The 16,192-nt window shown below is 36.4% G+C and overlaps 1 protein-coding gene across 5 annotated transcripts; it reads left to right on the top strand.

The window, feature by feature from the left end:
• Positions 1-262: 262 nt before the first annotated feature.
• On the top strand, positions 263-15,505 carry LOC105051973 (histone-lysine N-methyltransferase ASHH1). Of its 5 annotated transcripts, XM_010932640.4 has the most exons (12): positions 364-452; positions 964-995; positions 1,912-1,991; positions 5,997-6,061; positions 7,644-7,800; positions 9,308-9,394; positions 9,612-9,696; positions 9,771-9,864; positions 10,084-10,282; positions 10,759-10,793; positions 12,379-12,859; positions 14,843-15,505. In XM_010932640.4, exons 3-12 carry the CDS (start codon positions 1,989-1,991, stop codon positions 15,116-15,118), a joined length of 1,482 nt encoding a protein of 493 aa, XP_010930942.1. In that variant the 5' UTR covers positions 364-452; positions 964-995; positions 1,912-1,988; the 3' UTR covers positions 15,119-15,505. The 5 variants fall into 5 exon arrangements, with proteins under 5 accessions (XP_010930941.1, XP_010930942.1, XP_010930943.1 ...); XM_010932639.4 differs by lacking the exon at positions 964-995 and having other exon boundaries at positions 263-452; XM_010932641.4 differs by lacking the exons at positions 364-452; positions 964-995 and adding an exon at positions 712-731.
• Positions 15,506-16,192: the final 687 nt, after the last annotated feature.

A 16,192-nucleotide genomic window follows, 5' to 3' on the forward strand; every position in this document is an offset into this window, starting at 1 on the left:
ATCATAATAATAATAAAAATTTTTATCATATAAAATTTTTAAATAAAAAAAATAATCTACATTTATTATATATGCGTTGGAAGCGGCGAATATACAGACGAAATTGGACAAGATGATGCCTCCGCGTCTCTTCACCGCCCGCGGTGCACCAAGAACTTCAAATGATTGATAATATGTCCCGTCCCGTCCTGAGCTAATAGTTTAGGTACAAGTATCTATAGGACTGATCCATTGGACCTGGTCCATCCAATAATTGGTCGCGGGCCAGACGGCCCATGATCAGCTCCTGCTCTCCGCGTTTCGGGACAAGTTATTACGGCTAGTTCACAGAAGCCGGTATTGTATCTTAATTCTTAAGTTAATATTAGGGTGTCCCGTCCATAATATAACTAGGTTTTTTTCTTCAATTTTTGGGAACAAAGCAGTTCGAAGCGTCGCGGAGCCCTCCCGAGGTATGCCCCACCTCCTTCGCTTGTCTCTTCCATCTCGCTTCGAATGGCATTCTAAAACCCTAATCCGATTTAGATTAAAAAAAGAATGAGACCGATTCAATATCATCGCTCCTCTAATCTCACCTCCAAGATTTAGTTTTTTTTTTTTTTTTTTTGCCTTTTTTGTTGATGGATGCCCTGTCTAAACCCCGAAGTCCTAAACCCCAATCTTGGATGATTCTTTCTTTATCGTGTGCGGACCTCCTTGCCATCCTTCTTTAGCAAGCTCTCTTTTTTTAGGTGATTGATTTCTTGAATAATACCCGTAAACGTTCTTGTTCTTGGTTTGCTGGAACTCAATTCAGTAGTTTGTACTATATTTATCGAATGGTAACAATGGCTAGTTTTGATTAAATTCGTTCCAATAGTTTATAGACTTATTTGGCTTTAAGAAACTAGTTATAGTCTATTTTATGAAATTCTTAACATACTTTTTGACTAGAGGCAGTAATAGTTTTAATTTATGTTTCAGATTGTGTGGATGCAAGCGTCTGTGACCAAAAGGTTAAGTTTTGGCATATATTATGGATTGGAGAGGCATCTTGGTTAAGAATCTTGGAGATTATTTCCATTTAAAAACACCCGAATTGTGGTTTTGGGACCAGCAGAATGCTTCCTCAACCAAATTTATCACCTACACCTTTTGAGTCACCTATTATTGGGGACCCAAGTCACCCCAACTAGTACTCTCATTTTGCTTGAAAAGTTTCTATGTGCTAAAAAAAATGTACAATATGATCCCTACTCTTTCTATACTCTCTGCTGTATCATCCTCTTACCACTGGCCAGGGATCTCCATGGCCCTTCACTGTCACTATGTACCAAAATGATGTTGGAAAGATCCTATTCTGGCACATTTTCGTTTCTTCTCTGTTGTTTTAAATTTTTTCATGATCCGCTTAGAATTTTTTTCTGAATTGTGTTTGTGTATGCTTCTACCAAATATTGATATGATTGTGGTGCCAATGTTTACTCAATTATTAGTTGAAGTGATTTGGCATTCTACTGATTAGTTAAATGTATCATAATTTCCCTGCTTTGTATTTTTTGTGTTTCTTAAAGATGGTGTATAATATCTGTCTTTTAATGATGCTTTCTTTTAATGTTCTGACTTTCCAGCTATGGTTGCTTTGTCCTTTTGATTTGATGTGTTTTGTGCAATGTTTTAGTTAAGTTTTGCATACTTTCTTCTCAATAATTAGTTATAAGTGAAAAGATTTGTTAGCATTATGATGCTTCAGTTAAGTGTATCATAACATCCCTGCTTCGTTCTTTTTCATTAAAGATGGTGCATAGTTCCTGTCTTTTTAATGAGTCACTTTTAACGTTTTGAGTTTCAATCTAGTTTTACTTGCTTTTTGCTTTTGATCTTCAATGAATAAGATTGTAGAGATTTTCATTTTTGTATTTTGTTTTGCAGTTTCTGTTTGTCATCTATTGATCAATGCTTGGTTGTTGAAACGGACTACAGGCCCTGGTTGCGTAGTGCAACCCCAAATGGTACAGCTCTGTCCTTGTGTTTACTTACAACTATATTTTGTGGACACTTGATTGATACTCAATTGTAGTTGTAAATCTTCATCTTCTTAAGACAGTCTCAAGCGACACTGTTCTATTTTTTTCACTTGGCAAAATTTCCATGCTGTGAATATTTTGCTATGAACAAATATTTGCACTTCTAGTTTCTTGATCATGCTGATTTTAGATACTCTTTGGGAGAAATACCTTTTGAATTTCATTCTGTATTTATACTTCATGGTTTTCAACCAATTTCTTCGTTTTGTGAACAAAAAGTGTGTCTATAATTAATAATTAACTGCATTGGACTTAAAGTTACGAAACTTGCAGATCTCTCTCTCTATATGTATGATCCAAAATGCTTGTATCTTATTGAGGTTTTCAGATGAGGGGGAGGCTTTGTCTTGCTGAGGGTGTTAGGAGGCCTTAGGAAAATAGTGATGAAACCTAGATTGGGTGATAACCAAAAATCCGAATAAGTTATCCAACAGCCTTAGAAGTAGTGAATCTAGAGCAAAACTTATTTTAACTTTAAACAGAAAAAAATCCCTGTGCTTGCTAATAAGCCTTTTGTGACACATCTTAAGCATCGGATTATTTGGGGATTCCATCAGAAGGCTTGGAATATCATTCGATCTAGGACTAGTTGCCATGAGAAAGCTCGCTGGTCTAGCTTATGGTTTGACTAAAGAAACCACATAATTTGTTGTTTCATCAAGGCACTTCTACTGTATACAGCTTCAAGTGGATAGTTAAAATAACTAGCATCATTTGTAGTTGTCACTATCATGGTTTTCGGAACCTCCCCGAACTGCCTGGTTCGGGGCGTTCCGAATCGAACCGGCGGCCCAACGGCCCGGTTCGGTAGTGAAAACCGGCACAGAAAAAAAAATTAGTGAAGCATCCGGTTCGGACCCGAATCGAGCGGTATGGGGGCTGAACCATCCGGTATGGGGACCAAATCGGACGGTTCGGCCCTGTTTCGGACCGAACCAACTGGTTCGGTTGTTTTAAGAGGGGGAAGGCCTGAGAGGAAGCCGAAAGGCTTTCTCTCTGTTTTTTCGACGCAGCAGAGGCATCTTTTGTCCTTTTTCCATTTTAAGAACCGTCAGAAAACGTGCGATCAAGCTTGATTAGAGGTACGTATTCGATCCTAGCTCCCGTTCTTCACCTTTCCTTTTTTTTTTAATTTGTGAAAAATGAAAAAACAAGGGGAAATCATATCAAAATTTTATTTTTTTGTTTGATTTTAATATATGTTGTAGATCTATGAAAGATCTACACAATGATACTAAAATTATTAATTTTCGTTAAGTATATAATTTTTAGAATTATAAATATATTTTCAAAATAAAAAATTATTTAAAAAATAAAATTCGAAAAAGAAGCGTAAAATTAGATTATGAATAAGGGTCTTACAAGCCAACTTGTCAGGGCTGTCAATCCAAACATTTGGCCTCTTCTTTGAATTATTTGTTACTTCATAAAAAGGTGGTATTTTTTTGGATACTCATTTTTCCTAAAAATACAATTTGGGATCAAAGAATAGTTTTATTAATCAAAATTTTTTAAAAAATAAAAAAAATCATTAAATACTCCTTAAAAAAATAAAAAAATTGGCATGCCGGTTTGATCGACACGTTTGTCGTATCATGTGTCGGTACGGTACCGAACCAATATCGTACTATACTGGCCGACGATCGGAACGGCATCTGGTACTGGTTCAGAAAACCTTGGTCACCATAGTGCTGGACCTATTAATGGTTGAATACTTTTAAATGCATTTCAAAATTTTATAGCTAAAATGCTCACTCTGACTAGAGTGCTAGTTCTGCCCCCCTTGCTTTGCATAGGTATGACCTTTGTAGGGTGAGGATGTTTAGTTTGTTAGCACCAAGATTATGTAATATATTTACTTTTGTTAAAAGCTATTAAAGATGTTCAACTGAAAGGATCTTTATCTTTTGTAGTGGGCTCTACATGTGTGCAGCTTCCTCATGGGCCAAGTTGACAAATTCTATGGGACATTTGCTTGTAATTGCAAGAGAGTTTCCACATTGATAAGAGTTTCATTTAAGTATGTATCACTTCTATGAACTGGGATTGTCCTAGTTGGTATACCCCTCTACCTAGCAACCATAGGTTCTAGGTTCAAATCTTGGGTGGTGCCTCCCCAAGTATGAGGACCTAGGTAATAATAGAGCAGGTGGGCCTCTCCCTCTCTCTTAAAAAAAAGGCATCTATCATGTTTGATTATGTTTCATGGAACTTTCTCGATGTACCGACAAGAAGAATGCATGTAGGTGGTGGTTAAGATTAGCTAACACCTTCCAGTTAGCATCCAAAGACATGGCCCACTCTTGTTGTTTGACATCCTTGATAGCTGATTCTAAATCTCCATTTCTATAGCTTTCCCATTTGCTTGAAAGCCTTCTTGTGGCATCTATTTTTGCAACTTGAGAATCTTTACTTTGTAATTGCCTGATTTATGCCGAATAAGTTTGTAAGCGCCTGATTTGTGTTGAATAACTGTTATTTTTGGTTTGTTAAACTTGAACCAAATAATGCTGTACTGTTTGAGGAAAAAGAGGGAGATAATATGATGTGAGAAAAAAGGGAGATAATGTGATGCAGCACAAGGTGCATCCAATATTTACTATGACTGACTAAATCATGCCAAGCATCGAAGGAGCCAATGGTTTCACAGGCGGAAGCTGCAATGAACAAAGTTTTGATTTATTTCCATCCCGTGACCGAGTGTGCAAGCAAATGGATTCAAAGGTTTCGGCAGATGTTCTTATAATTTTTCCATTAGGGATAGTATCAAAGTTTAGTCATGTTTTCATATTTGTAATAGAATAATTCTAGTATGTTTTCTTAGTGTTGAGTCCTATTCTGAGTATGATTTTGCATCAGGTTTATTGCCCGAATTAGGGTTAGGATATTATGTCCTATAAATAATCATGTAATACATTGTAAGGGATAGCCTTTGGGATATAAATAAAATTCTATTCGAGGGAATTTCTTTCACCAAGTGAAGAATTCTTCAATCTAGTCTTCTTTTATTTATGTGTTAATCATCGATGCATAACCTGGTTGATCAAATCGCTCATTCCTTTTCTTGTTACATTATAATGTGATGCTGTTTTGTCTATCAGAAGCGTATCAAATCTATGATGCTGAGGATCAATCAAATGCAGCCTCTGAGTGGAATTAATTTACCAATTTTTAAGACAATTTTGGAATCATTAGAAAAGGTTTACATGCTCATTGGAAAATATATTCTAGTTATCACTACCTTGTGAATGATGTCATTCTTTTTAAACGAATGCAAAGAAGGCAGCAGTAAACTTAGTTGTACAATGTCTTGCTGGTTGTTCAAAAGAAAAAAAAAAGCCTTTTAGATTGTGGAATAAAGAGAAAATAATAATAGGCTTGCCTCTATGATATGCAGAATAAATTATTACATTGTCACTACGTCTTTGTATCTTCCTATTGTTTTAGCTTTGGTATTCACTTTCTTTATCTTTTGATACTGCTTTAATTCCTCATGCATTTACTACAATGGAATTCCATATGTTTTGACCTTCTATGATAGAATAGTTGATAGTAATTAGTTTCACTAGTGGGTATTAAATTTTCTGCAGTTTATATTTGAAGTTAGCTAACATACAGAGGTGCCATATTGGGCAAGTTTTCAATACAGATATGGAAAATTTCAGTTTTAAACACTTCAGAATTTATCATGTTTTGTTTTCAATGTGCAGATATCATCTATTTTTGTGTGCATGCAAATTGTTTTCTCTTTTTCTCTCCATTCATTTCTGCTTCAGAAGTCTTAAATGTCTTCAAGGGAATATTAAATGATTATGATCAGTCTTCTTTTACAAGTTGCATGATATAGATATAACATCATAGTTGCATTTATTATTCATTAGTTTACAAACCTGCTTGGGAATATCAGTAAAGGAGGTATGCTGTTTACAGGACCAACTTAGCGACACCCCACCACCTTTCAAGCTTATTGAGAGGAATGAATTTTCATATCGAAAGTAAGCTATCATGCTAGTTAAATTAATTATATTTTTCATTTCATTATCATTTTGTTCCAATCAGTAACTGAATATAATTATTATAATTCAAATACCTTGCATGGAATGCTATTTTTCAGTAATAGTTAGATGCACTAAAACAAAATTTATTACTCACATTTGAGATATTTGGTAGTCTACTGGGTTGCGTAATAACTGAATGTCTTGTTTGTCATAGTTACATTTTTTGGCTTAAAGAATAATCTGGCAAAGTAGAAGAACCAAAATTACAAAAAAAAAAAAAAAAAACAGATTATTTTCGGCAGATTTGGAAGGAGCTCAGATTATAAGTTATTTCTGTTCAAGTACAGGTGATGGAGGAGGCAACAACATTAGATAATAGCAAGTATAGTTCTGTAAATTATTAAAATGTTATACTCTTGAAATGATAATACGAAGGGGTTTAGAGGATGATCTGCTGCACGCAGGAAACCAAAAATTAAAGGTTAAGGAATATAAATTGGAAAAACAGAAGACAGGGAGAGGGCAGATGGAAATAGATAATAGCCATATAGGGAAAAATAAAAAGAAATGGAAGAGAATAAAAAAAGATAAAAATGTCAAAAACTGAGAGGAATTTACTGTAGGAAAAAATGCTAGTTGCTTGGCTTTTAGAAATATTCACTTGATATTTTCAAGCTCTACTAGGTGTCATTGATTTATTGAATGGTCAAGGGTAAACTGTGTGATTATTTTATCTTGCTGTATCATAGAGAAAGCAGGAGACAAATTAAGATGCTTTCTATTATATTTGGAAGCTGGTTAGTATGTGCTTTTGATCTCTAATGTGTTTACCCATGCATCTGTGCTGTTCTATATCACAAGACAATGGCATGACATGGCTATTGTAAGGTAAGTTAGGCCTAAAAGGTAAGTAGACTTGAATTCACAATATTTGCCCTGCTAATAGAATATGATTATGCATCTATGACATGCCATCTTCATTTGCTTGACCTTATGATTATCATATCAAACAAGAGGAATGCTATACAGGCCATTTGACTAAACAAAATGACATCAAGGCATGTCTAAAGTGTAAGTTTCAGTTAATATTCAATCATTAGCTTTATAAGCTTTCCTGTATGCCAAATTTTTTGTTTTCTGCATGCAACTTTGATCGTGAAACCTCAAGGCTCAAATAGTTGGGTGGATTCCTGTTGCATTAAACATTGTAGTTGGTGCGTACATATGGATGTATGTATATGCGTGCTTGCTTGCTTGTGTGCGTGTGTGCTTGCTTGCTGGCTGGCTGGCTTTGTGTGTGTGTGTGTGTGACCCCAAGATAATCAAAATCAGATATGCTAAATGACGTGGATACATTGGGAAAGTTGCGGCCATTGTAATTTATCAATGGCTTTGATGCACTATCTATGTGATCAGCTAACCCTTTTCCTGTATCTACCGTCTTATCATGGTCAGTGTTATCTTCAATATATTGATCGATAGTGTAACGTGTCTGTTGACCTTGTCTTGAAAGTATATTTGGATCTGATCATGTAGTTGTTTCTATCTCTTATAGTGATACCATTTGGTGGTTGTGTAGGCATATAAAGCAGAAAGAGAAGGATGTAAATGTTTGTTTGTGCCAGTACGATGTCAGTGATCCAGATAGTGCATGTGGAGAGCGGTGCTTGAATGTGTTAACTAGCACAGAATGCACACCTGGCTATTGTGCTTGTGACAATTATTGTAAAAATCAGGTTCTTAGTTCTTTCATCTTACATATTTAAATATATCCTGCATGATCTAGTAGGAAAGAGCTCACGTGGCTGTATGAAGAGGAGGTATAAATAAAGATCAAGGTGTCATAGTGCAAAATATTTAAAACAAGAAAGCATAAAATGACATTTGCCATAGGGTGACACCCTGCAATCTACAACATTGTTTGTTTCATCTTTCAACTAATAAAGCTCTTGTATCCTATAAGTCCATAACAGTACAATTGTTCCCATTTTCACCACAAAGACCTGCTCTAAACATGCATTACAACATCCTATGTCTTATTAATTTCAGTATAAAATGATCTGATTTCATATGTCTCTAGAGATAACCCTCTCTATCTCTCTAAACACTTTTCACCAAGGAAGGTCTTGTTATATAGTTTTTAGGCATCTTGCTACTAATCTTTCAGTGATAAGTTTCTTTAGATACAGATTAAGTTTGGACCTCGTGAGTCAGGGCCCTTCAAATCGTTCCTGTTTGAGTGCCATTAGATTTTAAACTTTTGGAAGAGGTTATGTATGTGTACATATGTTGGACTACAACTGCTAGCACATTTGCTTTTCTTTTTCTTTTTCCTTCAAAAAGCTATATTGGTTAAGCAAAGAGCCGATGCTTATCTTGTTGAATAGGAACTGTAAAGCCTGCTTGGATCGTTTTGTTCCTTTTCTGTCTTCAATATGAAGGGGATTTGCTGTCATTTTCATGGTTTCTTCACCTTAATAAGCTAACCGGATCACTTGCACACCTTGTACCCTGTAAACTCGAAGAGAACGTGCAAGGATCAACTTGTTACACACACAAAAGAAGGTCATATAGATTTGTCTGTAATATTATGTTGACACTTGACTATGATGCTTAATAAAATCTTCATCAAATAATAAAAGGCTCATAACATTCCCAGGTTCAAAATGTTATCAAGCAGGAGCATTGAAGCACATGAGGGTAGTTTTAGTGAGAATGTTAGTGTGTCTGTGTTGCAGGTAGCAAGATAGGGTGAGGAGTGTTTCAATTAGCATCCATAGAGTGAGGAGTGTTTCAATTAGCAACCATAGAGTGAGAAATTGTTTTTTAGGCAGAAGTTCACTAATTGAGGACAACATGATGGAAAGTTCACAAAGTTGGTCTGTTAGTGAGGCCATGCATAATAAAATCTGTCAAGGCCCTAGGAAGGAGAACTAGGATTTGTTTTGAATGATATGGAAAGAGGAGGGAGAAACTAATATAACATGTAAAGAAACTAAGATAACAAATATGATGATTTAGTTTCCTGTTATGCTCCAGAAATTTAATTTCGAGACCTTTGCCGATGACATTTTTTTTTTATCAATAAAATCTGCTATTACCTTTAAACATAGGGAAACTTGCATCATATGTTACTATATGTCTACCTCAATGATTGGACCTCTAGACTTGCGATCTTCATCTTATTTCTTTCTAATGTTTTCTGGAACTTTTTCGTAAGCATTACAAATTTACTGCTGGCAGAAATTTCAGAAATGTGAATATGCGAAAGTAAGGGTATTTAAAACTGAAGGACGTGGATGGGGTCTTGTGGCTGATGAGAATATCAAGGTAACTGGCCTAACTTTTATTTGCATTTGGAGCTAGACTTTGCCTAGCTCATGGTTTTAACTTTTACTGTTTGACTGTGAGACACGTGTATATTTGCTTAGCACAATTAATTATTGTAGCAACATAGCTTATTCAATGGATTGCTGCGTGCCTTTTCTGGTCACAAAAAGTTCAGAGATGCATTTCTCATGCTTGACCATATTTGCAACTAATGCAGGCTGGCCAATTTGTTATTGAATATTGTGGGGAAATAATATCATCAAAGGAAGCAAGGCGGAGGTCTCAAGCTTATGAAACTGAAGGTATATCAGAAGCTTACCAATAAATCTTCCACCATCTTGAAGTTTATTAACTGTCGTTATCTGCTTTTGTACAGGCTTGAAAGATGCATATATTTTTAATCCCAATTCACAAGAATCCATTGATGCCACTCAAAAAGGAAGCCTAGCTAGGTTTATTAACCATTCATGGTAAGCTCCCTTGGAGGATGGAAAACTATAATGTTGGCATGGTATGGGAATTTTTGTGCTGCAGAATGGCTTTGGTATATAGACAAGTTTATGTTATACATTCTTCATTTTTTATTCAGCTTTTCCTTCACTTGTATATATCTTTAGTTGGGAGGTGTATCTTGCTGCTAGCCTTTCCATGCTCCTTTGACATCTAATATTTTCCTTTGAAGAGTGCAGTCAACCAAACTGTGAAACAAGGAAGTGGAATGTGCTGGGTGAAGTCAGGGTTGGGATATTTGCAAAACAAGACATTGCTCCTGGAACAGAATTATCCTATGATTATAATTTTGAATGGTTTGGTGGTGCTAAGATCCGCTGCCTTTGTGGTGCACCCTGCTGCTCTGGGTTTCTTGGGGCTAAATCCCGTGGTTTCCAGGTGATTTTAGAAATCTTTCTGAAGTGCACCTGATAATAGAGCTTAACTATTCTCCAGTTACACCGTATCAGTTTTAAAATGTAGGGTGTCTGCCCTTTTAAACCTCCATATAGTGTCATTGTTCTTTAGCTCAGAATTTGGAACTAAGACTTTTATCATCGATTTTCTAACTAACTAGCAGAAAAAGCTCCTTGTTATGAAGCCAACCTGAGATGTGGTTTCCTTTAATATGTTTCTGCATGCCTGTGAGTGATGTGCGTATGCAGATACCAGTATGTGTCTGCAACCATGCTGGTATGCTTTTACTATAAAGCTGTAGCATATTTTTCTCTCATAAAGTACTCATTGAAGTGCTTTGTATTTGACACCTTGGTTATGAATTTTAGTAATCAAGTCTTGCTTTATTCAGTCTTAATTGTTACTTAGTACAACTTTTTTCTAATTTTGCTTTCTCCATTATGTCACATGTTTGGTAGGAGGCCACCTATCTCTGGGAAGATGATGATGACAGGTGAGATGCTGCTCATTTCTGGATACTTTGGCAATCAAGTGTGAAGCGTCTATTCATTCACATTAGAAAGAAAGTGTGCTGTACTTATTTATCATTAGTCAGAACCATATGACCGGACATGTTTTATTTATTCTCTGCTTCTCTTGCAAGTTATATTTAATTGCTCTGCTTTATAAAAGATAAATGTATATAAAGTAATTTGGACTTTTGCTTGTACCACAGTATCACCATAAGTTTAGTTTGACAAACTTAATTTGCAACTTCTTTATCAAATGACTATGTTCTTTGGATTTGGCCCACAGGGATGTGAACCTGATAATACACCAGGAATTAAAGGAACTAAACATGTAATGGTGCCCCATTTATGTGGAGTTCGCTCCATGGGAGGCCAACTTGCATGCCACCTAGGAAGACAATTTACTAATAAAATAAACATAAAAATATTCTTGGATCTTTTCAATGGCATCAGTTATATTATTTGGAATATTTTAGCTCATAAATCAATTTCTCAGTCTATTGGCATTCAATCTCTAGATCTATGACTCATGGGTTTTCCGTTCTCAAAACTTAAAGCTGACAAGCCTAATACCATTTCTATAGATGTCTGTACTAATTGATCATTGCTTAACCTAATATCAGCACCGTATGGGCTATTGTAAGAAAGGGTCTTGTGACTCTGTCAAATCTTTTGCAGTTAGGAAGAGCTTCCTTTTTGGTTGTGCTACTTAAGCTCATGCATTTGGGGAATGAGAGCAACCTGCTAATGCCCGTCAAGATTTGCAAGGGTCTAGATAGAAGAACAACACAGGGTTTGATATATGGTACTTCACCTATCTCTGAGTTCTAAAATATAATCCAGTGAGACAAATTGAATGTAAATTCTAACTTGGCATAGAAAACTACAGTCAGTATATTAATGTTCTTTTTCTTCAATGTAAGCTATCTGAGTTCAAACTCTAATTTGTATCACAATAAAAAGAAGAAAAACACAAAGCTAAAACTGAAACATCGTGTGATCATAAGATAAACTTTCTAGTAGTTACATGAACATTACAGTGGGCTGCTATCACTGGTTCAGGAATTAGACCACTGAAAGAAATAATGGGAGTTACAAATATGTCTCTTTGGTTGCTATATTTCGATGTGATCACCTGATTGTTTATAAATTTGAGCTATTTGCTGACATGTATACGTGTAGACAAAAGCATCCTTATGTAGTTACACAACATCGGTGTACTTTTGGAAATGCTTGTCAGATATTGTGACATGGTCAATGTGTTTACCAAGTGACAAGTCAGGCAGGCAATTAACAATTCATGGTTCTGTTCTGTGTGTGTGTGTGTGCGCGCGCGCGGGGGGAGGAAAGTGGGATGAAAATTGGGTCAGGAGAGGACCTGAACCCAGGTTATTGGTATCGAACGCCAATGACTTTGGCAACTACACGAGTTGGCACTTTTCCATAGTCTCTTTTCTTGTTTATTGTAGTTTTGAACATTTTTTTATTGTATATGCTGCATCATTTGAAATTGCAGAATGTGTCTCGCCATTATTAGCTGCATGTCTTAATTGGCTTGTACAATGGCAGGTACTCAGTTGAAAATGTCCCCCTTTATGATTCTGAGGACGATGAACCAGCAAAGAAGTTTTTACGGGCCATTGTCCCTTCAAAAGACATAATGATTACTGAAAAGGAAAATAAGGGTTTTCTGAGAATCACTGATGGTCCTGTTTCTGCAGTGGATACTCAATTAATGCCAATTTCTGTAGAACCACTGAATTCTGTCCCCATGGAAATTGATGAAGTGAAAAGTGAAACAAGAGAAGATGATAATATGTACTCACAGAATGCTCATCAAAGCTTTATGCGTAAAAGTGCAATGATATCTCGTATCCGGAGTAATAGTGCTTGCCGGAACTATCACATAGAGTCAGGCCCTTTGTCCAAAAGCTTGCCACATTACTCTGGTGGAAAATCCAAAAATCATGCAAGGAAACAAGTTAATTCAAAACTTATTGGTGAACGCTTAGCATCAGTGGAAGCACGCGAGGAAATATATGCTTTTGAGGTAAGGATGAGTAGCTACTCCTTTCAAGACTGTTTGTCGATCCATTTATTTGGAACAGGTTGTGGTCTAAGTTGGTATAAATTTTATCTCTATGACTTTACTCCAAATCCTGCATGTGACTTCCTAATATTGTAACCTAAACAATTACCATAAAGCTGCACCATCCAAAATAAATTGTTCAGACTGAGGTTGGCATCTACACATTGTTATTCTATTTTGAATCACAATTCTGAAGGAATCTTCTCGAAAATTTCTGTTCAATTGGAAATGTTGGATCTTTCTTGGCTTTTGGAGTTAATCCATTTTCAGTGGCTGATATTCTTCTCCTTTCTGTTTCATTTCTTCAGCTAAGTTTTCTATGTTGCTTTACCTCCTTTTCTTTGTCTATATGTATAATTCTGCTCACCAATTTGGTTCTTTGGATTACACTCTATGCTGGGGCACTTCCTTGTGCCTAGTTCTCCCTTTTTGAGGTTTGTCCCCTTCAATTCTAAGATCTTGAAGTGCTGAGTCTTGGTTCATGAGCCCAAACTAGGTTTCCAATAGAGTAGGTTTTATTCTGGACAACTAATGTTGTAGATATCATGGTTGACTTTGATGTGGATGCGAAATTTTGGTTGTCAAAATTCTAGTTAATTAAGCTGACACATATAGTTGGATGATTGTTGCCGGTTAAGTTGAAAATTTATGTATATTTCTCCTTTTTATAGGCCCTCAAACTTTTGAGATCAAAGCTGGTGAATTCTTCAAACCGGTTTGGATGTTCTTTTACATTTTTGTTATGGGAGTATTTTTGCTAGCTCTGCCCAGTTGTTCGCTATGAAAGTTTACCATGTTATAATGTTCTCCATTGACAGGAAGATTTATATATCTAAAAACTTATTTATGATATATTTCACCCAAGTAGGGTTTTTTTTTTTTCACTATCCTCATTGGGTTTTATTTCTCATTTTGTTGGGAACATGACTTAACCAACTTTATCATGTGTTATCTCATACCTAGTCATAGCAATTCACATGCAGATTCATAACCAAATAGGTATTATTTACAAAATAGATTTTATTAATCATTTTGCTGGGGACATGACTCAAGCAACTTTATCATGTGCTATCTCATACCTCATCATGGTAATCGCAGTGGTGATCTGAGCCAACTATGCTTTACCTTTTCCTAGGTGTAAATATCTTCATCTAGGGAAGAATTAAAGCTAATATGTTTTCTAAAGTCTGTTTTGATACTGGAATGCCTTTTTCCCTGTATTCTACTATTTGATTTAATTACAGTAAGTGTCTGCATCCTGGAAATTCATCTATCCTCGTGTTCTGTATTTTTGATGATCAGCTGTTGTTCCATAGTTAGCCTCCAATTTCTCAGCTGTCTCTCAGTGTTGCCATATTTGTTCATATCTTCCACTGTTTTCATGGAGCCAATTGCTCCAATTGCCTAGATATCAGGAGTGACACTACAATAGTCAATGCCTGACAAGCATATCCTGCTGTACAAGTTTGTCCCAAAAAAACAAAAGTTGATAATTTCCTTTATTAGTCATTGTTATATGTAACTATCCCGCCCCCCCCCCCCCCACAAAAAAAAGTGTTCCTTCACTTAAGAATGATGCCCGTCTGCAAGGAACAGAACTCAAGGGCTCAACAGCAGCAATCTTTCAAAATATGATGGGGACCTATATGCTGAAACTAATGCCTTGTTGGCTACCTGCTGTTGTAGCTATGTGGCCTTTGTTTATTGAGTCAACATAAAAGCTAGCTCATTTGTAAGGGCTTGCTTCAGTTGGGAAATCCCATTAGTTTAACTTGGCACCATACCTGCTCTATGAGCTGCTCTACAATTATTTTTCCAGAAGGATTGTTTGATGAGTAGCATGTCTTGTGATTTTTATTGTTTCTGCTGTAGGTTTTATACTTTCTTTCTTTTGATACACACCATACAAAGAAGTTTTTTCCAGTGACTAGCTGTGTCATGCAGGAAACCACGAAGCAAGCTGCCTGTTGTCTTGATTCTCTGTACGATGAGATAAGGCCAGCCATCGAAGAGCATGAGAGGGACAGCCAAGATAGTGTGTCGACCAGTTTTGCAGAGAAATGGATTGAGGCCAGCTGCTGCAAACTGAAAGCAGAGTTTGACCTCTACTGTGCAATCATCAAAAACATTGCGTGCTCACCTCACAGAGCACGGGATGATATTTCCCCTCAAGGAGAGGGCACTGCAGATGAAATTAAGTTCTTGGAAAATGGTCGATGAAAGTTGGGCTGCATTAAGTGGATCACCTGTTGATTGACTTTGAGATGAGGTTTATATAGCCAAAAGGTACCTGGTTGTTGCTTTGCACAATCACATTCATTACTCCCTCACATTAGTGAGAAAGAAATTGCTCAATGTGGATGAAAATTTGACGAAGATGCCAATTACATTCAAGACCTTTTGCATATTTTTATCTTCTTATATAATTTTTTAGGTTCCAAGATGGGTTTATGCTTTTGGATCCTTAAGCTGTTTGATAATTGCTGTAATTTCAATGCTGAACGTGTGAAACACCGCACTGGGAAAAAAGTGGTGTTAACCATCGCTGCCCAACTCTAGCCAGTCTTGGAACCAGGAATATATTCTCAATGATAGGGATTGTGATCAGGAACTGACTCTAATTCATTAGATTGTGGATCCAGCCAACTAAACCGGGACGATGCTGAAACCCGTGTTATCTTTCTTATTTTTACTTTAATTCCTGTGCTCGGGGAGGTGGTATAGCAATTTGAATAATGCAAACTGCATATTTTTTTGGGTATTTCCTGGGGCTATTTGTCCATCTAGTCTTATGAATCATCACAATGCTGAATTTAGATGCTTGAATACTGAACGAATTCGTAGCTATTCTTATACTAAAAACAGTTGCTCATACAGGATGAGCGGCTCTACTGAACTAGTGAATTTGTTAATGTAAAACCCGGAGAGAATGCAGGGCTGGAGATCTTGTAGTGAAACATTGCTGTGCCTTCTCTCTTCGGTGCCCTCCTCCAAGTAGTGGCAAGATACCACGACAGGTTTTCCTTCCAAGTAGTGCGGGACGAGAACTATGGGAGGTACATGGTGGGCAAGCCGGATCCACCGGCCAAATAAAAAATTTTGTTTCTCAATGACAGTGATTAGGCTATTGCATGACCCCAAAACAAAAAAGCCACCAATCTTGGATTAGGAGGATTGAGACATCTACCACGTCTAAATTGACGGTATCAGCCCATTGAATTGCTTACATATGAATGATTTTAATAGCCTGATAGCATATTTTGGACTGGTTTAGACATCCAAGCAATAGAAATT

The sequence above is a fragment of the Elaeis guineensis genome, chromosome 9, assembly GCF_000442705.2.
Source record: "Elaeis guineensis isolate ETL-2024a chromosome 9, EG11, whole genome shotgun sequence".
In the NCBI taxonomy this organism is placed as follows: domain Eukaryota; kingdom Viridiplantae; phylum Streptophyta; class Magnoliopsida; order Arecales; family Arecaceae; genus Elaeis; species Elaeis guineensis.